Source organism: Drosophila elegans, unplaced genomic scaffold, assembly GCF_018152505.1.
Source record: "Drosophila elegans isolate 14027-0461.03 unplaced genomic scaffold, ASM1815250v1 contig_814, whole genome shotgun sequence".
Taxonomy (NCBI): Eukaryota; Metazoa; Arthropoda; class Insecta; order Diptera; family Drosophilidae; genus Drosophila; species Drosophila elegans.
Window position 1 is genome coordinate 747473 of NW_024546167.1, and position 23489 is coordinate 770961.

Consider the following 23489-nt stretch of genomic DNA (forward strand, 5'->3'; position numbering starts at 1 on the left):
GTCCAACCTAAACCGAATCTGAATCTTTATTATTTTTCTGGGGCTGGAGTGTGAAACACCTGGAGATCAAATTAGTATGTGCACCCACATGAACAACCAAAATTTGTATGCTCATAAAGAAAAGTCACACAATTCCCCCCTTTTTTGTAAGCGGGAAGTAGGATTTATGTTCGTCTGCCAGCTTAATTACATATAATTGTTTCCAATTTCATTTGCAAGTCAAGTTTCAGTAATTCTTCTACCCTTCGGATTCGAGTTTACAAAGTGTTAAATGCAGTTCAGCAGAGTTCAAGAAACTCCAGACCCCGAGATCCGAGATCCGAGAGCTCTGGAAGCTGGAAGCTGAAACATCCGAAGACACTCCACCCCCGCCCGCCCCAATTAACCCAAACTCATTTAGCATAATTTCAGAAATTACTTAATTGAAGAAAATAGAAATTTGTGGGAAAGCCACTTAACCGACTGTCCATGTTCTGGCAAGATTAAAAAAACAGAAATACGTTGGCTTAAATAAATAAAACAATTTAAATCGACAATATTTCAATTGGGCGTTAAATTGCATGCTGACCATTTATGGGAGAATGATAACGTAATAATAATAATAGTATAACGAGAAAATGCATTTCGAACTAATTAAAAAGGCATTGAAATAAAAGATGATCAAACAGAAAATAATCAACAGTTTTTGTTCGCAAACGTCAAGTTTTCGTCAAAATGGGTAAACGCTTAAGTGTAGAGTATAAGTCAACTAATGTTTTTGTAATGTTTTTTACATAAAACATTTGAATTATATTTAATTAGTAACTTGAAATTAGAGTGGTTAGAAATTGAAAATAGTAAAAGTATATATATATTTTACAGCCGAACAGTAAGTAAGTGATTCAGAATCCAATCATGCATATATCGGTAAATTAAAGGGTTTTACACGATAAGTACGCGATCTTCGTAATGTGACAGCTCAGAACGTTGTTAATTGCTGAAATTTGCAAAACAATGAGAATGAGTAAAATATTCGAATGTGCTTCAAACTGCGCATTAGAATCAAAAAGGTAAATGGCAACTGGTTTAAAAACGATGACGATTCCAGGGATCTCGAACCTACTCGACATTCAGCGGAGTGTTACATAGCGACGCACAAAAATCTCATACACAATACTCCAAAAAAAAAACCTATTTTCGGGAGCATCGGAATAGGTCTTCATAAGAGTGCCAAAAACAAAACGAACATTAAATAACAAGCCAAAACGGCTGACATCACCCCAAACAAGTCGGCAAAAATTCTTGATATTTATGTATATATGCGTCTCGTTTGTGTGTCAACTGTTGGGTGAAAAAACATTGCGGCGGCAGCTTCTATACAAATTTAAAAACAACAAAATTCAAACACGCAACGTACACACCCCACTCACAGCCAAAACGAGTGGAAGCTTGGGTTTGAGTGAGTGGAATATTGAGCGGAATGCTAGTGAGTGAAAAGATGGACAATGGACTGAGCGAACGCTTTCAGACGCTAGCATTCAGAGCCCACAAACGCTCGCCAGCCGCCGTGCCATCAAGGTCTGCCTTAAGAAGTATTCAAAAAATAATAATTTTCATTTAAAAAAGTGAAAATGGTGTCGAGTGTAAAACTGTTCTTGACTCTCGCTGTCTTGGCCACTTTCGCTTGCACGGGTATGAAATCTTTGGGATTTACGTTACCGGGTTGATCAACACATATAACATGCTTTTGCAGGGTACGCCATCAAATGCTATCAGTGCGATTCTATTACTAAGCCCAATTGTGGAATGAATTTTAAGGCGGATGATAGTGTGCTTTTGGATTGCACCAGGATTGCCCCACCCCGATTCCTGCAGAACTTCTTCCCCGTTCGCAATGCCACCGGTTGCATGAAGCAGACAATCGATCGTAAGTAGGGCGATTGGGATCGCTTCCTATAAACATGATCTCATCAAATCGATTGCCCACGCTCAGCCATCCCCATTTACGCCATTTAAAATGATTAATTAATTGGTGCTACGACTTTGGAGGCACAGAAGGATTAACTGTGCTCCAGAACTATCAAATTTATTGAGTTGAGTTTATTTTTAAACAAGCAGGTGTCCTTTATTTTCATAATTTGTGATTTATTTTGTTAAAGAAACATTATGTTATATATGTTATATTTAGAAATGCTGAAAATCTACAAGTCTTTTTTGGATGCTTTCCAGTTTGATATGTACTGCATGTAGATTATAAAAGAAAAAAATATGATCTATAGAGAGGAAGTATAAAGGCTACAGATAAGAAGAATCTCATTGTTTATCAGTTTTATAAATGAAACTTTCAGTGAGATTTTTGTATTATAATCTACACCCTTGGCTTAACCCGCTGAACCCCTGCCTTTTTGTTTCCGAGACTTTTACTGATAAAAGGCGTAACGCAACAGAGGTTAAATTCCGTCCCTTGGCAATAAGTTCACTTTATTATAAATTCATCATGAACGGTAGCTGATTTATTTGCTCGACGTTTTCAAGCAATTTATTTGATTGCCCGCCGATTTTCAGGTATATATATTCCCTAGCTTCTAGTTGGTTTTCTGAATAATTACTGAGAGTTTTTTATCGCGCGGTTTTCCGTAGATTTCTCTGGGGGAATCGGAGGAATATTTATGCTCGTTGACCGCAACAACGCCTCAGATAATTGTTTGTTAATTTTATTAATAACCGACTACTTTCGTGAAGGGAGTGGCAGCTGTAATTAACTGGCAGACAAATGGCATCGTAGTCAGCCCACAAATTAGTCACAGCTATATTTGCTCGGTGTTCTAGATTTTACATAAAGGTGGGAAGGAAAAAGTTTGTTTGAGAGCTTATACAAGTCTTAACTAAGGTAGGGTATTTACTTATAATTGAGAAATTTTGTATTCTGTTTTCTTTAGACTTTTTTATTTGTTATTAATATTCTTTAGAGTCAATTTTGTTCGTGCTAAGCCTAGAGATTAGGTAAATGAATATAAAAACACCATATACTAATGTGAATATATATACATTTGCATCAGTGACACTATCACATTTAAATATCAGATAGTTTTTTTACAATAAATGTTTTATTACCTTTTTCCATGAGTAATTTTTTTACAATTACTTCCCAATGGCTTTTAATAATTGTTGATGACTGCCCTCAAAGGATCAAAGGAAAATGATTGTTGTTAAGGGAAATAACACGATAAATCTGAATTTAAACATCTAAAATACATATAATCAAAAGTTCAAGCACTTACAAAATTCAGCGCGAGGCAAGAAAAGCTAAAAATAAGAATTTTGGAAGAGTATACACCATATTTATTTCCGTGCACATCAGTATGCACAACGCAATCAAATGTCGAAATTTTTGGTCTTAATTAACGAATGTTTGAATTCGTTTTCTAAATATTTAAGTACAATAGTAAAGCCAATTTTATTTCCTGTTGTATTGCGTGCAACCATTCCAAATTTATTATTTTTATATTTAATGATCAACTACATATAAAGTTTTGTTGGTTTCTGTCTTATTATGCTATAAATCGCAAAATAAGTAAAGTCACAATTGTAATTTGTAAATAATAAAACAATAATTTTCGCCATTTCAGTACCTGGCCAATCCCAGATCGTGAGGAGCTGCTACTTTGGCGATTTAAGCAACAAACAAACCGGATGCCAGACTGACCCCAGCATGCCCATAAACAAGTTGTTGAGCTGCGAGGTCTGCACCAAGGACGAGTGCAACGGATCCTCCTCCATGGCCCCCATTGCCGGAGTTATCCTTCTTTTCTTCGGCGTTGCTCGTTTGCTGGCCTAAATTTTATAGTAATTCTTGTAGTGCCGCTGGACAAAATCAAGCCTGCTAATACAAAAGCTTTTAATCACATTGCTTAAGTCATTTTTGAATCGCTTTTAATTGTTATACACCATTTCAACAATTTTTGTCCACAATAAAGATCACTTTATTTATTTGAAATTTATATTTCCCTAATTGTTTTTTTTAACTGTTAATATAATGGTAATTAGAAGAGATTTAAGAGGGGAAATCAGTTTGTGTCCGGCCTCACTTAAGCGCTTTTTCTCACCAACAACAACTCTTCTGCTTTTCTCTATTTTTCACTTACTTTTTGGAATTCTCTCGGCTGACGATAATAGAACAGCCGGATAATCAAAAGCGCTCTCTCTGTAAATTTCCGTGGGTTGACCAAGTATCCCAGATTTTCCCCCGCCACCTTCTACAATCTCCACTCAGTTGATGAGGAAAACTACCGACATACGTCTCCAAGAATTTACCAGGAAAATCGCGAACACCATCAGCGTCCACAAACGCTTTGCCAACAGCCGTGCGATCAAGGCTGCTTTCAAAAATATTGAACAAAAATATTTTGCAAAGGAAAAATGGTGTCGAGTATAAAACTGATCTTGCCTCTTACTATTATGGCCATTTTGGTCTGCACGGGTATAAAATACATCGAAATGGCTGTTCCGATTTAATCATCATATATAATGATTGGCAGGGTACGCCATCAAGTGCTATCAGTGCGATTCACTTGACAACCCCAATTGTGCAACGCGATATAAGGCCGATGACAGTATGGTTGTGGATTGCTCCAAGCTTACCCTACCTTCATTCTTGCCCAGCTTCTTCACGTTTCCCAATGCCACCGGTTGCGAAAAAACGACCATCGAATGTAAGTAAGGTATTTGGGATCGCTTGATTCAAGAAAATCTGTGAGTTTCTATTCAGAGCGGTTCCAAATGGCACCAGATACCTAGTGTTCTTCCATTTGTAATCAAAAATAATGGGTTTTATTTAAAGGTTAAGCAATTATCATTTTTTTTTTTTACTTTTTGAAAACTACTATTTGTTTTAGAATTTAAACAATTGGCGCAATAAACATGTTTTTTAAGAGCTTACACCAGAGTCAAATATGGTTAGTTATGAACAATTTATAATTATTGTACTCATTGCTGGCATAAAAACATTTGTTTATCAATATTTATTATAAACTATTGTTATTGACATTCTTTGGAATCGATTTAGCTCGCAATCAGATTAGAGATCAAGGCAATGAATACAAAAAAAACACTTACAGAAATGTTTATACAATTGCGGTTTAAAGCTTATGGATATATCAAACAAAAATAGTTTAGCAACTTTTGAAACAATTGTTTATAATTTCGTGAAGCTTTACTATAATTTAAATAACGCAAATGTGAATATTGACAGTTTTCATAGGTTTAATATTTTAACAACATTTTAAAACAGATTTACAAAAAAAGTTTTAATGCTTTTTATTTAAAAAATATTTTACATATTATTTGTTATATTGTTATATTAAGTGCAGATGAAAATAAAATCATTTAGTCCACAATATAAAAGAAAATTTTAATGAATTGTTCACAACATTAAGTTTCTTTGAAAGACTAAAATAATTTCAATGGATTTTTTAACATTATTTTATTTATTGGTAAAAAAGCGTTATGATAAATTCAAAGAAAAGTTTTTCTTGGCCTTAAAAGTATGTACTTGAGCTCTTTACTTTGTCCCACTACTATTATTTTGATCGCAGCTGTATAACCACAATCAGCAATATAAACAAAATAATAATAAAATATCATTCAAGTATATAATTGAAATTTCCATTTCTTTCTTTTTAAAAGTCAAATGTTTAGCGAGAGAGAAACTTAAAACAATAGAAATAAATTTTTAATTTATTTACTTCTATGCAAAACAACAATATATTGCTATGGTTAACCATATTATAAGTACCTATATTCAAATACCTCTTTTATTAAATGATAAAATAATAATTTCCACCATTGCAGTTCTGCCAGGAGAGTTAACCATCTTTAGGAACTGCTACTTTCGCAATGTTAGCATCTTGCCAGAAGTTTGTGAGGATAATCCCCGCCGCACCTGCGAGTTCTGTACCGTGGACTTGTGCAATTGATCGTCCTTCCTGGTCCTCAATGCCGGAGTTATCCTGGTCTATCCAAAACCAGATCAAAATTGCTAGTACAACAGTTTACCGTACTCACTTTTGAATCGTTTTGTTGTACTACACTATTTAAACAATTTTTTTCCACAATAAAGATCGTTTAATTTGTCCTGAAATTGTCATTTCTATAATTGTCCACTTAAAAGGATTTTTATTGATATTGATTTTATTAAATGATATTTTCTGTGCTGTAGTGGAGCGTAAAATCCGTGCGTGTTTGGCCACACTTAAAGGCTTTTCCTCGCCAACAAAACTTCTCTTCTGTGGCTCTCTTTTTCACTTAACTTTTGGAACGCTCTTGGCTGACGATAATAGAACAGCCGGAAAAGCAGCTAAAGCGTTCTCTCTGTGATTTTCCTCGGGTCTTGACCACAAATTACCAGTGTTCCCCCGCCACCTTCCTCATGGGTTACAAGTTCAGCGTCAAATCTCCACTCAGTTGATGAGCAAAACACAAAATGTTCATTAAAATAAGACAAATTAAAAATGTTGAGCGATGACGCCAGACGAAATGGCCATAAAGTGGTTCCCTCGCTGAAAAAAAAGAGAGCGTGAAACAGAAAAACAAGAGAAAAACGACAAGGAGTTGAATTTGGAAAATGCTTTTGGCATTCTTTTAGTTCGATTTCGTTTGCGGACGTCGACTGACAGGCGGCTCCAAGAATTTAGCCGGGAAAATCGGGGAAAGTTGAATAAAAACTCAGGGAAAATTGGCAACGCGTGTTTACATTTTAATTTCCTTACGGGCTGAAAGCAAACAAAATATGTAAAAGTCATTTATAGAAAAGGAAAATACACATTTCTATATGTTGAAGCTATATAATATAGACAACGGATATACGTTTTATATTTAAATCTCGTGCGGATCGTTTCAATTGCGTTGAGCAAAGATATAAATAATCCTGCCACTTGAATTATATTCCATAAAAACATCAAATAAAACAAATCACAAAAGTAAACGGAAAAAGAGTGGCAAAACGATTTTCTTCTCATCAACAATGCAGCATTATTTACTTTTGTTTGGCGCGCTCATCTCGCTGCTGGCCTCAGGTTTGTTATTGCTCTGTTTGAATTTGAATTTGTATTTGGATTTGTTTTTCGATTTTGTGCTTTGCATTTTGAGTTTTCTGTTTGCCGACGGCTGTCTGCTGTCCCCTGTCTGATCTCATTTCTGCCATAAATAAGACGCATCTCTGGTCTTTTCATCCCGCCAATGCCATTAGCTTACGCCATCAAGTGTTACGCCTGCGAATCCGTCTACGAGTCGAGTTGTGGCGAGGATTTCGAAGTCGAGAACCATTTCAAACGTGACTGCGCTTTTATTGCCCCGCCGCGATTTTTGGAGAACGATCTGCTCAGCGTGAATGCCACGGCCTGTTTGAAACGGGAATTCAAGGGTAAGTTTAATAGGAGATATAATTAACAAATACCTTATACTCTTAACATTAGGATTTCCTAAGTATAAGTATAAAGTAGAAGTTAAGTCTTTAAACATTTACATAACTTATTTTTAATTGACAAGACGTGAACAATTTTAAATTCTTCCAAGTCGTTTATATGTACGCCACTTGCAATCATTTCTAAGGCAAGTAAAATAAAAACATGTTCAAAAGTATTAGAATAGAATTGTGTGAGGTTACTGGCAGTTTGAAGTGATTTATGATCTTTTCATCGCACATCAAGTAAAATTTGAAAACTACAAAAAAATAAAAAGATCTGCTCAAAGTAAATGCGCTATTCCAGAATAATCATTTTTAGAGTGTTATATCTATAAGATAATATGTAAGTCAAATCGTGAACCAGTTTTAATAATATCCAATATCGCACGTGTTCCGTAATACAATCAACTTTGTTGCTAATAAACCAAATAATTAAACGTTATTTGATATTAAACACATTGAGGTTCATTGACCATCACAAAAAAAAAACAAATGTGACTTGTTTAAATGCACAAAAACATCTTTATAAGCAATTGCATTAGAATCAAATTGGTTATGGGGTAAGAATGTTAATAATTTAGATATTATTCTACCAAATAATGTGTGACGCAAATCAAAACAAAAATTAAAATAATATTTGGCTTAACAAATTATACATTTGCAGATACGTCTGCGTATACAAACAGCTGTGACCTTATTTCAGACATTTTAATAGACTTTCGAGTAATCTTTTCAAATCTTGGACAATACGTATAAGCCCATTAAAACTCGAACAATAAAAATGTTTATATATGGGAAATCATCCTGAAAGTAGACTAACTAAATGTTTTGTTTCCCCAGAAAATGGCGTACGTAAGATTGTTAGAGGCTGCTATTTTGGCGATGTAAATGCCACCGAAGTCTGGTGCAAAATGGATCCCACACTGATGGCGGTGCAAAACACCAGTTGTCATGTGTGCGACAACGAGAACTACTGCAATGGAGCCGAAAGTCCAGCGGATAATTGGAAAATCTTCGCCAGTCTGGTCTTGTTTCTCTTGGCACCTCATCTACTCTGAAATGACAGGAAGACGCATCGAAAATTTGGGGCACAAAATGCACAATAAAAGGCAAAAATAACTTAAGTAAACCTAGTTAAATGTAGGCCCAGATCTATAATTTAACAAATCCCACTTAGCAAACAATATTTAGTCCTAATCTGTCCCACTGTATTAATGACCAATCAACGGCAAACAGGGCGTATGAGCAACATTAGTAGACATGAGCCGAAAAGCTGGCAAACAAATTTTGAACGATTCAAAAACAAACTAATAAAAACTAATTTTACACAGAATGCCAAATTGTTTATTTGTTCAAATGCCACTAATGAACTTTTGGCTGGGATAAATGGATATTGGCAAAGGAAAGGAAAGGAAAGGGAAGGGCAGAAGACCTGGCTATAAATTTTGGAAACCCACCTCCTCCTCGTTAGCCACAATGTCAACACACGTTCGCGAGGAAAATGCCAACGAAGGAGAAGTGAAAATCTGTTATGAAAATCAAATTCACATTCTGAATGCGATTGTTCGCTCATTCAGTTCAGTTTAGTTCAGTTCAGTCGCGTGTGTGCAACGCTTCGAGTCGGTGGTCGGTGGTCGGTGATCGGCGGTTCGTGGCTATATAGTGGGTCTAACATGTGATTAAAATCGGTCCGGCAGCTGAGAAGACAACATCTGTATTCGCGCACGTATCGGCATCGCCATAGCTATTGACTCACCGCGACCGCCGGACAGTGGGATCAACTGTTTTCGGGGGCGGTACAATGGCGCTGATGGCACTGCGTGCGCTTACCGCGCTCATTCTGCTCGTCACGCTGGCCAGCTCAGGTGAGCTTACCGCCCGCATCTCATCCCATTCCTGCACCGGAAATAATTTCCATATGTTTTATTGACCGAATAGATTGTTTTTGTCTTAAGAAAAAAAACTAAATAAACAGCATGGTTTTGGTTTTCCATTTAAATTAAAGAATTGTTGTTCCAAGAATTCCTTTTTTCGCAAAAAACTTCTTTGTAAAATTATCCTTAATAGAAAATAAGCTTACTCTTTTAAACACTTTGATGCAATAAAACCAATATTTAAAGAGCTAAAAACTTTGCAAGCTCAATATAGTTAAAAAGAAACACATTCCATTGAGGTAATAATCGAGCTTAAAAATGAATCAGTTTCAATAAACAACAGAATTCAAGAGAAGATAAGAATTTACTTGCTTTTTAAAAGAACATAAAAATGTACAAAAGAGCTATGTATAAGAATTGGTCAACATATAAGAAGATAATTGAATGACGAATGAAAGTTTGTACGATAAATACATACTAAGTTGCAAAAAATTTAAAAAATTGTTTTTTTTAAAAAAGAAACAATGTTTAAAAAAAGTTATGAAATGAATGGAATGTCGGTATCAATTTTAAAGAAGGTTAATAAAGATAATTAATTCTTGAAAAATTTAAAGAAATAACTTTAGCAAATGGAATGATCTTCAATGTAAGGGAACATAAATGATGATTGTTGAATGATTCGTAAACGTTTATACACACAATGTATACAAAGTGTCGCAAATTTTTAGCACAATTTCAATTCATTGTTTTCTTTTCTGTGTGCTCGCGTTGACACACATACTTGTATTTACGCATGTCGTCATCAGCTCGGGCCATTACCTGCTACGAATGCGATTCCGTCAATAATCCAGGGTGTGGGGAGCAATTTGCGGGCGATGACATATCCACGACGGATTGCGATGTGGTGGCAAACATGCGAGCCTCGGGAGCGGAGGCCACATGCCTAACAAAGTACCACGAAGGCAGTGAGTATATCTTTTCGGGAATTTAGGTTAAGAAATCCCCCATCCAAACACCTGATTTCTTGGCAGTGCCTGGAGACACGCGTTTTGTGCGACGTTCCTGCTATTTTGGCGACTCCTCGCCCATGGGCATTAATTGCGATGACGGGCCGGATCCGGTGGTGCCATTCATGAATTTTCTGGGATGTACACTCTGCAACACGGATCTGTGCAATGCTGCCCCAGGAATAATCACACTGTCATTGACCAGTGCCTTTTCTGTACTTGGTCTTCTTATCCTACTTACCAACTAGGGAAAATGAGAGGCACTTAGAAGGAAGACCTTTCAATGTATCCTATTACCCATTATATACTCGAGAATTCTATTACAGTTTGTTGTATTCTAACCAAATTATTAACACTCACTTAAAATAAAAATATTACGGTCGAACTTATGCTTTTTTTTAGTCAAAGTCACTTTAAGTTCAAAATGATTTTTTTTTTTTTAGTTTTAAAGTGAATAACCTCGAAACCAAACTCAAACTCGTTATAGTATAGCATATATTATTTATCAGCAAGCCCACAAAATAATAACAAAGAACGGTCAAATGTTTTGTTTCATTGTTCATTTTATTTGATTTTGTTTCCTTTGTTTTTATACATCCACTAAAATGATTTAACATACATATATCATTTTATAATATAATTATTCATGTTTGTTTTAATATAATTTATTGAATAAAATTTACTCGCCTCCTACTTTATCTGCGTGTATGTGTGTTTGTGTATGCGTATGTGTATGTGTTTGTGTGTATTGTAATTAGGATTTATAAATTACAAAATATTCATAAAATAAATAAAAATAACATTTCAAAATTGATGCACATAATCGATGTTTCAATTTTTAATCAATATACCTGTTGATCGTCAAACACATCCAGATTTACATATATTGTATATTTCCAGTTTCTTGTATAAATTATTGTATGTGGGTATATAGATAACACGTTGGTTTATCATGTTTATGGGTTTTTAGCTGCGGATTATATTCATGTCACTTTCTGGGCTACACATAAATAACATTCAAATATAAATATATGGATATTTATCAAGATATCGTTTATAAACTACACATTGAGAACAATTCAGATAGAAAACAAACTATGTACAAAAGATTTATTTTGTTTTTGCTTTACCAAATACTGTCCATGTTGACAGTGCCCCCGGGAATCTCCGAGAATCCTTCGAGGACAACTGCCGCGTCAATGCCAAAATACAATCCTTGCCAAGCACTCCTCAACTTAAGGTCTATCAACAATTCATAACATCGGCGTGTAAGAATTAGTCAACCAAATATAGTAAAACTTATTGTTTCAATTCGATTCACACTCAGAAACAAATAACAAACAGATTTGCTTTTCTCATATTTTTTCTTTTTTTTTAGCTTTGTATTGATCAACTTGTACAACTATTTTTGCAGTTGGGTATATAATGTAGAGTTCGGTTATATAACGCTGCGTACACATATACATTGAATCATAGTAACAACAACACAGAGAGTTTGTTTAAAACCTAAAAACTATTCATATTTATCATTTGCCGTTCCACTGCTGCTCTTTCCACAGACCACAGACTGCAGGTGACCTGCGTTTGGATGGAGGTGTTTGATCGTTTTCTTGGGTGAGGGGTTTGTGTTGGCGATTTGTGGAGTACCAGCTCCTCAATGCAATGGTTGTGGAGTGTTGCCAGTCACTTCCTGCAATCTGTGGCCACTGCTGTCCCTACGCCTCGATTTTCGTTGTGGTCTTTCCATTAAATTGTAACAATTTGCTTGCGTAGTGCAACGATCAATAAACCATCGGAATTTGCAGTCACTCAAAAGGCAAATGAATATTAAGTTGTAGCGAAATGGGAGCAAACACACCATGTTCTTTTTGTTAAACATAAAAATTGACTAGAAAAGTGTGCAAAAATTTTGTGTACGTGCAGTTTTCGGGTGGAGGTGAGCAAAGAATTTCGTTGGTATTGAAAATGGAATGGAATCTTAAAATAATTATTGATTGTTCTCCGTTTTTGTTTATGCCTACTTATGCGGCCTTCAACTTGTAATACATTTCTTTGTTTTTCGTTTCCGTTTTCGTTTTTCGCTTTGAGATCAATTGCACATGGGTGAGAGCTCTCCACTGCCAGCTACTTTCTTTTCCTCCATTTGCACTTTAAAGTGACTGCACATTCCGTTGCTGGTTAAGGGCATTAGCTTTATATATGTTATCTATGTCAATTGGGAGCTATGTAACTATAGAATATATCTGTAGTATCTGAGCATATTATTGGCGGCAGCAGCAGCACTAATCGAAAGAGGTTTGGTTTTTCATTATCTATATATTTTGCGACCAATAGGGGACAACTTTCAGAAACATTCGGTTGCTTTCAATGCAATTTACAAGTTACACTTTCTATACACATAGCAATAATAATATTAATAACATTAATAACGAATTCAGTCAAGTCAGTAAATTTGGTTTACAGAAAGAAAAAATACATAATATACACATATATATATATATGAACTAAATGAAATAATAACGCTAATAAACAATAATAAAGTTGCAGCCCAAGTTTTCTGGTGTTGTTTTCTGCTTTCGATTTTTAAGGAATATTTTTTCTTTGCTGCGGTACATGGCTATAGAAATACGTTTTACATTTAGATATACACTTTATAATAATTCATTATGTATATGCTTCTCTATATAGATATCATGTATATATGTAAAGGGGTTATAACAACTAGGGTATTGTAATTTCAAAGCTTTGCGTTTTGAAACATGAACTCACAGAGTATTTCCATTATATAATATATAATTTGTTTTAGCTTTTTGCATTTTTGCATTTTTTCATTAACATTAAACATTAACACGACGACTGTGGCATACTTTTGCTGCTTGGCCACCTTCGATACATATTTATAAATAAGCTTTTATAAATGTTTACACATTTTCTCATCTTGTTATCATCATCATCCGCCCGTAATGGCGGAAACGAAAGCAATCTGCAGGTGTTTGAGTGGTTGTAGGAAACGCGGGGGGAAGGTCGAGCTGGTTGGCTGAGCACTTGATCATCGGCGGGCAATATCGGTCACACAGAGGAGGAGTGGAGTTCTTTTAGATGCCCACAAAGCCGTAGACCTCCAGCACCCGGATCTCAAAGTCGCCGGACGGACACAGCGGCGGATTGTTGAAGGTTTTGCAGCTGTCCGTCTTGCCAAAACGTATGTTCTCGTCCATCCAAATGGCCTGACCCTCGCTATTTGCGGAATGGTGTAAACATTTTATAAGTGAATAGAATGATGGCATTGCGAGCAGCACAACTTACCCGCCACCAATGGTTATCATCTTCGAGTCGGCCGCCATAAACAGCTCGGAACTGTGTCCCAGATCCTTGTCGCCCTCAATGCCCACCCAGGGGTACTTGGCTCGCTCCGGATAAAGGGAGAACAAAAAGGTTTCGCCGGTGCCAAAGTAGGCCTGTCGTTGGCCCTTGTCATCTTTCACATTCCTCTCAAACCAACGTGATGAGCAGTATGCTCCAAATACCTAAAAGCAAGGATCGTTTTGGTAATCAAATTTTACTTTCTAAATTTATTACATTTAAAAATCAACTGAGAAATGGAAAATCATTACCCCCACATAGCTGTTTGAGTTGGTAGACTTACCTCATTATTGCACGTCTTGATCATGAGCAGCGTGGGCTCGTGCTGCTCCACCCGGACGTAGAATGTGGTCAGCGAGCAGCCGTGCTCCTCGGTGGTGTAGAGCAGCACCGGTTGGTACATTGTTATCCGCACGGGCAGCCAGGACCACAGCGTGAATAGCTATGGGAAGACGAGTGGGATCTTTGTTAGCAAATCATTTTCAGCGATTGGAGGTTTTAACTTGGCTACGACTACGATTAACGTATTTGAAAAAGGGGTAGCAATTAGCCAATGACAGAACAAAATACGTTGGCGTGGATAAAGTAGAGTGAAATAACATGAACTAAAAAGGCCAAAAGTCAACGAAAAAACAATTAAAAGCCAGGGTTAAGTAACATATACGAGGCAAACAACTTTCGATGATGAGGGCTAAGAACTACAGGTATAAACTACGGCGCAGCAGTTCATGTCAAACTGTCAAAGCAACGGCAGCGACGCGGCAGCGCATTGCAAACTGTGGCTCGGCGGCTCTCAAACTGTAAGCTGATTTATGATCTTTTTAATTTATGTTTTTTGGTGACTCTTTCGATTCTCAGATGAACTGCAGACTATTAACATTTAATGACGGCAGGACAATGACACTTCTACATAGACAAAGACTTGCCCAAACATTTTTCTAAGACGGCACGGAATGGAAAACTTTTTTTTTCTTAAATTTTGTATGGGAATTTTTTGAGGAATTGCATTCATTTGTGTTTTTTTTTTCTTTTTTTTTTTGTGATGGAATTAAGGAATGGGTTGTAATGTGGCGATGGAGTGGGGAAAACAGGTTGGAGGGTTTTCAATATGCAATGCAATGCTTACAAATTGTCTATCCGTCCAGGTTTTTATGAAATTCTTTGTGCCCGGCAAACCAAAATGCTATGAAAAGATATAGATGGATATATAGCAAAAAATTATATGCAATATGGCGGATGAGGTCTGGGGGACACATGAAAACGATTTATGGATACACCGTTCCGTGGATACAGTTGTGCTAGCTGACTCTCCTAAAATGTTCACCCTAAAATATATGGCCAATTGTTTTATAAGGACCGCTATTTTGGTTTTTCGTTACAATCGATAATCTTGAAAACGTATAATTACATTAAAAAAAGTTAAACTTTTTGTAAAATTAAAATATTTATTAGCGAAGTTTTGCCAACTCTACATTTTAACAAACTCAAAATGAATAACATTTCGGATAAAAACCGTTAAAATAAATTGTAAAAACAAACAAAAACAAAACAAAAAAATTAAAAATTTTCTCATTCAACTAATTTCTATCAGATTAAAAACGAATTCTGGCACTTCATGCAGTTGTTGTGACTTGAATGGTATGTAGAATCAAAACGTGAGCCAAGCTTTCATAAATATTGGATTTATATATAGATTTAAAGTACGATTAACATTGGGTGGTGTGGGTAGTATCTCAGTGGGGATATTGTTGATTGACTTTTTATTGGAGTTCAGTGGAGTTGAGTGGAGTGGAGTGGACTTTGACTTTCACTTACATCTTCGTTCTTACAAGCTTGACTTTTCAGATTGTGTATGGGATAAACGCCCATCGCGATGGCTCTATGACCGGGCGACTTTTCGCCCTATAGTTTTTATACATAATCATGATGGATGGAATATTTAACAGTATGCACCCAAATGCGCCAAATGAACCCGTTGAAATGTATTTCATCGATATCGAACATGTATGTATACATTAATCAAGCGTACGCAAATTTATATTGTTTTTTGTATTTTGTATTTTTGCAATTATTATTATTGTTGTATCGTTAATATTCATTCATTCATTCGTTGCCAAGGCAGCAAAAAAAGTACAAGAAAAATAGAAATAACATTTTATATATAGATTTCATATAAGGAGCAATTTCACTTGTGGATTTTGGTTTGTTTATGTATTTTTGTATGTGAGTATTGGCTTTGCATTTTTTTTTTGTGTTCTTTTACAACAGAAAGCAACAAAAACGAATAAAAAGCTGTACTGTGTGGTTAATATAGATGTGGTTATTGTTGAGGCTGTGCTTTTGCTTTGATTGAAAAGAGTAACGGAACAAAAGTGGCAAGAAGTTAGTTCATTCGGCGAAATAATAAACGACAGAGATAAAAAAAAACACAACACAAAAGTCAAGTGGAAGCAGAACGAACACAAAAATCGAGTCGAATCGGTTTTGGGGAGAGAGGTTGAGAATAAACTGGACTTAAATCATCGAGTTTCGATCCAGATAATTCCGAAAATGTACGCTTCGTATATACACATTATTGCCTTAAATTAAAAATAATAATTTCCCTAATTTCATGCTTTCAAATCTCGACTTGAGAAACTCAATAAATTGAAATGGAAAGTAAATTCGGATTCAACTCATTCAAAGGCAGTGTGGAACGAAAATCAACAGAACAAGCAGAATCAATCCAACATCGGCATTATCAGTATTGTCTTCATTAATAATAATTTTGTATAGCTTTTTCCAGCCTCATACCAAATTGCGACAGCTCTCGGAGTGCAGCTTCTGGTTTTGTTTAATTTTTTGGGTGCGTTGGTTGGTTTTCAGAGTTGAAGAAGTTGTGAGAGGAACATAAACAGAAAACGAATAAAAATAAATCAGAGTTTACCATTAGACAAGGTGTTTTGTTTATAGTGCTGTGCTGTGTAAATAGTTTCATTTGGATCATTACTAACTTAAGGAATGCCTAACTCGGTTTCTGTTTGTATTCGGTATTCTGTATTCTCAATTCTGTATTCTGTATTCTGTATTCTGTGTACTGTGTACTGTATACTGTGTGATGGTGGGTTAGGGGACGTGTCGATTGGATTAGGGGATTAGGTTCACATACCTCTCGAATGGTCAAGGTGTGCGACATCATTTGGATGTTGACCTGCGACTGACTAGTGGGCAGATTATCACTTGAACGCGATTTGATTAATTGCTTTGAACCGCTGGTGAGCACGGAACGGCTTTTTAGTAGCATTTCAGTCTTGATAAATATTCTAGAAATATACTGGGTACTGCAAGAGATGTAATTTGTCATTAAAATGTGATGTGATTACGAGTTTAATTTTTAGTTTTAAAACTACCTCAGTCCCCTAATACTAAACGCGGCATGGAGCAACTTCGCCGGTGACACTGGTATCTTCTTGCAGAACTTGATTAGAGCATTGCCAATGTCGTTTTTAATATTATCCGGACTCCATTCGTTGTTCGACTGGCACTCCTTGTGAAACAGGTTGAGTATGACAAGGGCCACACGGTACAGGACCTTGATGCCCTCGTGGAAATAGCAGTCCATGATCCGCACCAGATGCTGGAAGGGTAGACCCGCTAGAATCCACCAGCACCAGTCCATGAAGATGCGCTCCAGCTTCAGACCCGGGCAAATACGTTGGAAATACGAAGTTGCACTTTTCTGCAGGACAAACACTTTCGATTAGCATTTGATTGATTAATAAAGAAGGGGTCTTTTTTTGTTTTTTTATCACATACCGTGTGCTTTTTGGCTATCTGCATCACCGTTTTCCAGGTGACCTCGTGCTGTAGTTTGGTTTGATTGATGAATACCTTTTCCTTGCTGCCCACCAGACCGGCCAAACACATGTACGCCTCCTCCTCTGTAAGGTAAAAGAAATGTGTTTAAAAAAAATTTTGTGTTTATTAAAATTTATTTATTATTTATGGTAACGTAACATTCTTTATTTCTGATATAAAGCAATACATAGCAGAAACCTTGATAAATAGGCCTTTTCTTAATCGTTCAATCAGTTTCCCCCCACAGTATCATACGTATACGTAATATTTGATACTCAATACGCCCCGTTGCCACTTCAAGTGGGATCGTATGGCAGTTTTTCTAACAATTATCTATTTAATAACAGGCCTAACCTTAGCCACAATTTATGCAGCTCCCACCCCCGCACCCCTTTTATTCCAGATCCGCTTCTAATTTAATTGTGGAACTGCAGCAGCTTGACTTGTGGCAATTGTGGTGGACAAAATCGGAATCCAAAGGTGGGGCAGCGGGAGAAGACGGTTTCGTGTGCATATATACAATATACATATATACGGTCGTCGCCACTGAATTACCGCAATGACGCAGCGCAAATTAAATTGAGAATGCGTTGAACATCCGTCAGTGGAGTGCACTTTGACCATCGTCATCGCCATCGCCATCGCCATTTCCCCGCCCCGCCCCCATCCACGCCCCTCTTCAATTTTCCATAATTAGCTGGCACAATTTTTCCGCAACAACCCGCTGTATGTGGGATCTGATTATTTGATTTCGAAATTAGATCAAATTATGCAATGTCAATGTGGTGTGTGTGGCGGCTCTGAGCTATAAATACAATGTCGGAGTTTTGCTCGAGTTGTTTTTTCAGACAGTCGTGAGCAAGTCATTAGCGCACCTCAAAATATTTGTCATGCATTTAAAATGTAATTGGGTAAACACACCGCCGATCAATTAGCAATTAGAGTTCTGTTGGGGGAGTAAGCGGACTTTAAATTCAATTTAGGATACTACTGAACCGACTTGAACTTCTGCAGGGCGATAAGAGGAGTCGCCGGGCGTCGCATTGATTTGCTGCATTACAAAGTTTAATTAGTTTCAAACGCCGCAGGGTAAACAAAGGGGCCTTATCAGTGGATTTTGCCGGCTTATCAGTGGATTACACTGGCCCCAGGCGGTTCGACTTAGTTCCCCCAGATTGCTCTCAATTGCCAGCGGATCGGAGCAGAGTCTGCAGTGCATATATAGAGTAGGCTGAACTTCTTTATCTGTTGCGGAAAGGCGGATAGTGAGTGGGCAAACATTTGATAAGTTTATTAAATATTTAAGGGTCCTCTCCTGGCTATTTATAGAGCATGACGCACGTCAGTCAAGTCATTGCAATTGCAATAATCCGCCAACATTTGCGTTCTGCTCGGCACAATTCAGCTCAAATTTTAATGACCCCTCATCATCATTATCAGGCAAAGCCAACAGCAGAAGTAAACAATTTCCAATTGAATTTAATCAAAGATGCTCTGGGAAAAACAGAAGGCGCCAAAGAAACAAAAGTAAACTAGAAAGCACATATATCTCTCTGCCGGGATTAACTATATTTAAATAATGACAAAGGTCGATTGGCTAGCGAGACAGAATTATAAGTCGGTAGACGTCAGAGAGCACGTGCCGAGTTATTTATGAGAGACATGGGCCCACTAAAAATAGCCAAAAGATAGTCCAAACAGCCGCAACCGAGATAGAAGAACAGAAAACAGGAATCCATCTGCTGCTCTGCTTTAATTAGCTCAACAAACTCAAACATAAACAATGCAAAAATTTCAAGAAAAAAACAAAAGCGGAAAGAAGACATACAGCACACTTAATAAATTTAAATAAAAGCGAAAATAACATTTTTAAATTGCTAATTGGCGGAACGAAGCAGACGAAGCCAAATTTAACAGTGATATGAGCAAGCTTTAAATACCCTTAAAAAGTCTACAAAGGGGAGGTTATATCTTAGTTTTTGCTCTGTGCAACTATAAAAAAAAGATATATATATCAGATATAAGTCAAAGCCCCCTTTTACAGCTAGGAAACCTTGAAAACCTTCCCCCTTTCGTTTGTTTACTTGGCTCATGAATATGAATGGAAAAAGGGCAGAAGAATGCAAATGTTGTTACATTCCGATTTTCACTCTCTACCTGACTCAAGACTGACGTCAGAATACGAGGGCCATAAAAGCCAAGTACTGGAGAATATTCCATATATTTTAATCTGAATTGTGCGTGCCCGGCATTGCCAAGCATTTGATGTGATGATGAGCACTCCATATAAAAATCGGGCAAAACAAATATCAGCAAGGCGACAATGTTTGGGTAGGGCCCCAAATGCAAACAGAACAATGGGGAATCAGAACGGCGAATAAAGATTGGAGAACGCAAACCGGAGAACGGAGAACGGAGAAGAATAGATTTGGCAAACAAAACCATAAACGAAAAAAGTACACACATATATGTATATGCGCATTTGCCTTGTCTTTCGTCTGCGTTTTATGTGAATTTTATGCTCACGTGCTCATTATTAGCCGGGCAGTAAGTAAAATCCCAGAAAGTCAAAACCACAAAAATATAATAAAAATTGTTTTATAAGCACAGTCTGATGATTGTCAATCAATACACAATCAATGCCGTTTTTTCACTAACAAGACTTATCAACAAATAGTAACTGATATTTTATTTACACCAAATGGAAATCTTAGTGGAAAAGTAGGCTCACAACATTAAGTTTTTTCTGTTTTATACAAAGCAGTAACGCTCAAATTATGTCACAGATCTAAAACTACCTGTAAATGTGTGTCAGTAAACTAAAAGAAACCCAATTGGGCCTTGAAATCTTCCCCTTTTTTTTATATTTCTTCGCCGTCTTTTGCTCTGTTTACTTTAAATGGCCAAAGGCGAAATTCGCAAATTGCAAACAGAAGACAGAATCGAACCGAATCGAATTGCAATGACGTCAACAACGAAATGCAAACAGACCGACATATGCACATGGGCTATCTATATCACTTTAAACATTTGTTTATGTGCGACTCCTGAACTTGAAAATGCACACACGAAAAAAGGCGTTAAAGTGAAGAATATTCAATAATGAAACGAGTTGATTTCAATTTTATTTGATTTCAATTGCCTTTGACATTTTTTGGAGAATTTTTTTAGCCGTTTCAGTGCAGCTTGTCAGTCAAGTACTATTCTTTTAATATTTATGAGAGTATTAAAATGTGGTTTACAAATTAATTAGTTATCGTTCGGCAAGTAAACAATTCGAAATGTCATGTACAGAGAGCGCATATATAAACAATGGGTGGTGCTAAGTTAATTTAGGCAAAGAAAGAATACTTCTCATGTTATATTAAATATTGAATAAAAAAGTTTTAAATTTGCCCTTTGTGCCTATTTTTATTTAAACTAACTGAGACAAAAACCGATTATTTTGGATGGAGAGAAAATACCTTGAGACGTAGACAGGAATCGAATATTTTGATGTCTGTCCAGACAGACACAAAGGAGGGCAAAAGTGTTTTGCACAGTGTAAACAAACCTTCGAAATGACAGGCTGTCTGACCTCCTCCTCAAAAAAATTAGCTTATCAGCGGCTCCCACAAATGGGCGCATAAGCGGCTACAATTATACACACATTTAAATTTCAAACGAAATCGGTATAATTTGCTCATGAGATAAATATTCTTTGAGTGAAACCTTTGACAAATAGATCTATAGATTATCTGGTTGTTGCTGTACTAAATGGAATCTAGTTTGGTTTCCTACATCTGCATTTGATTAGATTATAGAAGATAATACTTATCGCCATTACCGAGAGGTTATCAGTGGGTCAGGCAGGCACATGACCAGCTGTCAATTAAATCTGGAGGTGCGACCTCCAAATCAGCAATTTGAGATTCCCATGATGATGATGAACTTCCGAAATGGATCTCTGAAGGTTACAATAATATTTTCATCTTGTTTCAGCAATAATCTCGCTCGGATTTTTACTCATTCCCATTCTACACCTGACTGGATGGAGCCAAATTCCGAGTAAACAATCTATACTGTACGTTTAATATTTGAGAGTTTGTTATTGTGTCGCCAATAACAACAATAAAGTAATGATTAGCTGATAATAAAGTAGTACGACAAAAAAAAAATGTTCCAAAAACAACAACAAATGCGGAACTAAAGCAGACAGTTAGACGTTGATCATTTGACTATGGTCAAGTACAGTGCGATACGGTGGAACCCACGAGTATAATATGTATTTTCAATGGTAAAGCTAAGAAACTATAACGAAATCGATCTTAATACAAACAAAGATTTTGATTCAATACCCTTCTTAAAGATTTAGACATCTTTCAAGGTGAGTAGTCGTACATTATCGTTTTTTTTTACTGTACTGACAATACAAAGGAACAACAAGATTTACATTAGAAATTATTTGGTGGCTCATTGCATGTTGACCAAATCAATTAGTCAGAAAATCACGATACATCAATTTGCAACCAACTGTGATACGCGCCGAGTATCCCCGCATATAGTATAGCACATGTATATAGAGATATATACCTATAGGGAGTAAAACGAGAGGCCTGTGGAGCGTAGAGCCTTACAATTGTGCCACTTATTTTTGTGTGCTTTGTGGAGGCGATAAAAATGACTCGATCAAATATTGACATTCACGTGTGAGCAATGGAGAGAAGTGAATGGTGTGTGTGGTGTGTGTAGTGGAGTGTGTTGGCCCTCCGATGGCGATAACTTACCCGACATGAAATGCAAAAGTATCGATGTAATCGGATACAATACTGGACTGTAGGTAATATCGGGGCAGTCGTAGCCCAGGACATTCACGATGCGATCGGCCACGGCTCGTCCCGTGCTGGTCAAGTGATAGGGCAAACAGTGGGTGGCGTCCACAAAGGCGGGCAGCATGATCGGTTTCTCCGACAGCTCCGTGGTGCCAAAGACCTGAAAAATGTAGGTACATAATCATTAAATAAAGTTCTCATTCGGGTTCAGCAGCAGGGTGCAGCATTCACCTGGTGGACCATTTCCCAGTAAAAGCCATCCAGCATCTGCTGCTTGGTCTGGTGCTGGCCACACAGCAACGGCCATAGCTGGGATCGGATCGGGGAATTAATGGGCCACGAGTTCTCCCTGAGTATGTTTTTCACGTCACGTTTCTTGGCCTGCTGCAACAGCTGTTGGATCTCGGTGAAGGAGCGCAGTGCCGGCTCTTTGCCTGTAAACAAAGATAGTGAAACGCCGATTAGATTTAGGCTTCCCCGTGGGAGTAGATTACTCCCAATAGTGGTTATTTGTTTATTAATAGGGTTTATCAACAGGTTAATAACCCATTGAAAGGTTTTACTCATTACTCTTTTAAATAATTTATATAGAGATCGATTCAGAAATGAAAACTTGTTAGAGACGTTGTCTGCTTTTGGACATATCCTTTAAAACACTTAACAATTAGAAGTGTAATAAACTTAATCCCCAACCTAAATCCGTTGCAGTAATCCCATTATCGTGGTATCATTTAATCTCTTAAAAACTCTAATCTAACTTAAAACAAAAACTAATTGCAGGGCTAGAAATACAGGAACTATTTGATTAGTCTTGAAGTTAAGCCCTCTTAGGTTAGGTCATTAACTGAAACCGATCTTTAGGACAAAAACAAACTCGGAGACCTGAAGTGGTCGAGGCTGCCGTTTTTGGCATTTCTGGCACTTAACTTTGGCAATCATATGACACGATTGTTTTTTGTTATGGCTAATAATGGAGGTTCTCGAGTTTATCATTGCCCCAAAGCCATTCAAACGGGAGTGCAAAGGAACCTTCTCCACTATCATCAAAGTCGCGAGGCGCTCTAGACCCACACAGCTCAAGATATAAAAATACTTGTGAACCACCGATAAGTAGTTAAATTTCGTGTGTAAGGCAGCGATATTACCCATGTCACAA

The 23489-nt window shown here is 36.8% G+C and overlaps 5 protein-coding genes across 14 annotated transcripts in view; 4 read left to right on the forward strand and 1 right to left on the reverse strand.

The window, feature by feature from the left end:
* Positions 1–1523: 1523 nt before the first annotated feature.
* LOC108142133 lies at positions 1524–3976 on the forward strand. Its single transcript, XM_017265828.2, has 3 exons — positions 1524–1671; positions 1733–1906; positions 3609–3976. Exons 1-3 carry the CDS (start codon positions 1611–1613, stop codon positions 3815–3817), a joined length of 444 nt encoding a protein of 147 aa, XP_017121317.1. The 5' UTR covers positions 1524–1610; the 3' UTR covers positions 3818–3976.
* A 298-nt stretch (positions 3977–4274) lies between these two features.
* On the forward strand, positions 4275–5954 carry LOC108141642. Its single transcript, XM_017265113.2, has 3 exons — positions 4275–4459; positions 4518–4691; positions 5830–5954. The coding sequence occupies exons 1-3, from the start codon at positions 4399–4401 to the stop codon at positions 5952–5954; spliced, it is 360 nt and encodes a 119-aa protein (XP_017120602.1). The 5' UTR covers positions 4275–4398.
* A 682-nt stretch (positions 5955–6636) lies between these two features.
* Positions 6637–8768, forward strand: LOC108141713. Its single transcript, XM_017265198.2, has 3 exons — positions 6637–7052; positions 7226–7399; positions 8282–8768. The coding sequence occupies exons 1-3, from the start codon at positions 7001–7003 to the stop codon at positions 8497–8499; spliced, it is 444 nt and encodes a 147-aa protein (XP_017120687.1). The 5' UTR covers positions 6637–7000; the 3' UTR covers positions 8500–8768.
* A 253-nt stretch (positions 8769–9021) lies between these two features.
* Positions 9022–10707, forward strand: LOC108141789. The gene is made up of 3 exons (XM_017265310.2): positions 9022–9306; positions 10122–10280; positions 10347–10707. The coding sequence occupies exons 1-3, from the start codon at positions 9243–9245 to the stop codon at positions 10568–10570; spliced, it is 447 nt and encodes a 148-aa protein (XP_017120799.1). The 5' UTR covers positions 9022–9242; the 3' UTR covers positions 10571–10707.
* A 264-nt stretch (positions 10708–10971) lies between these two features.
* The window catches only part of LOC108141787 (GTPase-activating protein skywalker), a 44590-nt gene continuing 32072 nt past the window's right edge, over positions 10972–23489 (reverse strand). For 3 of the 10 annotated variants that reach the window (XM_017265300.2, XM_017265299.2, XM_017265296.2), the window contains 10 exons: positions 22565–22767; positions 22289–22493; positions 17481–17605; positions 17075–17403; positions 16834–17005; positions 16479–16508; positions 15501–15587; positions 13969–14127; positions 13629–13849; positions 10972–13559 (listed from right to left, as the gene is read on the reverse strand). In XM_017265300.2, the coding sequence (XP_017120789.1) occupies positions 13418–13559; positions 13629–13849; positions 13969–14127; positions 15501–15587; positions 16479–16508; positions 16834–17005; positions 17075–17403; positions 17481–17605; positions 22289–22493; positions 22565–22767 (1673 nt within the window). In that variant the 3' untranslated portion in view covers positions 10972–13417. Of the gene's footprint in view, positions 13560–13628; positions 13850–13968; positions 14128–14811; positions 14869–15500; positions 15588–16478; positions 16509–16833; positions 17006–17074; positions 17404–17480; positions 17606–22288; positions 22494–22564; positions 22768–23489 lie in introns of all 10 variants that reach the window. The other 7 variants (XM_017265305.2, XM_017265303.2, XM_041710453.1 and 4 more) reach the window with 4 other exon arrangements.

Bases quoted from the DNA above. Each gene is read 5' to 3' on its own strand.
- LOC108141713 (XM_017265198.2), top strand. From the start codon at position 7,001: ATGCAGCATTATTTACTTTTGTTTGGCGCGCTCATCTCGCTGCTGGCC. The intron at 7,053-7,225 runs GTTTGTTATTGC...CAATGCCATTAG, and splicing joins CATCTCGCTGCTGGCCTCAG to CTTACGCCATCAAGTGTTAC. The intron at 7,400-8,281 runs GTAAGTTTAATA...TTGTTTCCCCAG, and splicing joins TTTGAAACGGGAATTCAAGG to AAAATGGCGTACGTAAGATT.
- LOC108141789 (XM_017265310.2), top strand. From the start codon at position 9,243: ATGGCGCTGATGGCACTGCGTGCGCTTACCGCGCTCATTCTGCTCGTC. The intron at 9,307-10,121 runs GTGAGCTTACCG...TGTCGTCATCAG, and splicing joins CGTCACGCTGGCCAGCTCAG to CTCGGGCCATTACCTGCTAC. The intron at 10,281-10,346 runs GTGAGTATATCT...ATTTCTTGGCAG, and splicing joins AACAAAGTACCACGAAGGCA to TGCCTGGAGACACGCGTTTT.
- LOC108142133 (XM_017265828.2), top strand. From the start codon at position 1,611: ATGGTGTCGAGTGTAAAACTGTTCTTGACTCTCGCTGTCTTGGCCACT. The intron at 1,672-1,732 runs GTATGAAATCTT...ATGCTTTTGCAG, and splicing joins GGCCACTTTCGCTTGCACGG to GGTACGCCATCAAATGCTAT. The intron at 1,907-3,608 runs GTAAGTAGGGCG...TCGCCATTTCAG, and splicing joins CATGAAGCAGACAATCGATC to TACCTGGCCAATCCCAGATC.
- LOC108141642 (XM_017265113.2), top strand. From the start codon at position 4,399: ATGGTGTCGAGTATAAAACTGATCTTGCCTCTTACTATTATGGCCATT. The intron at 4,460-4,517 runs GTATAAAATACA...AATGATTGGCAG, and splicing joins GGCCATTTTGGTCTGCACGG to GGTACGCCATCAAGTGCTAT. The intron at 4,692-5,829 runs GTAAGTAAGGTA...CCACCATTGCAG, and splicing joins CGAAAAAACGACCATCGAAT to TTCTGCCAGGAGAGTTAACC.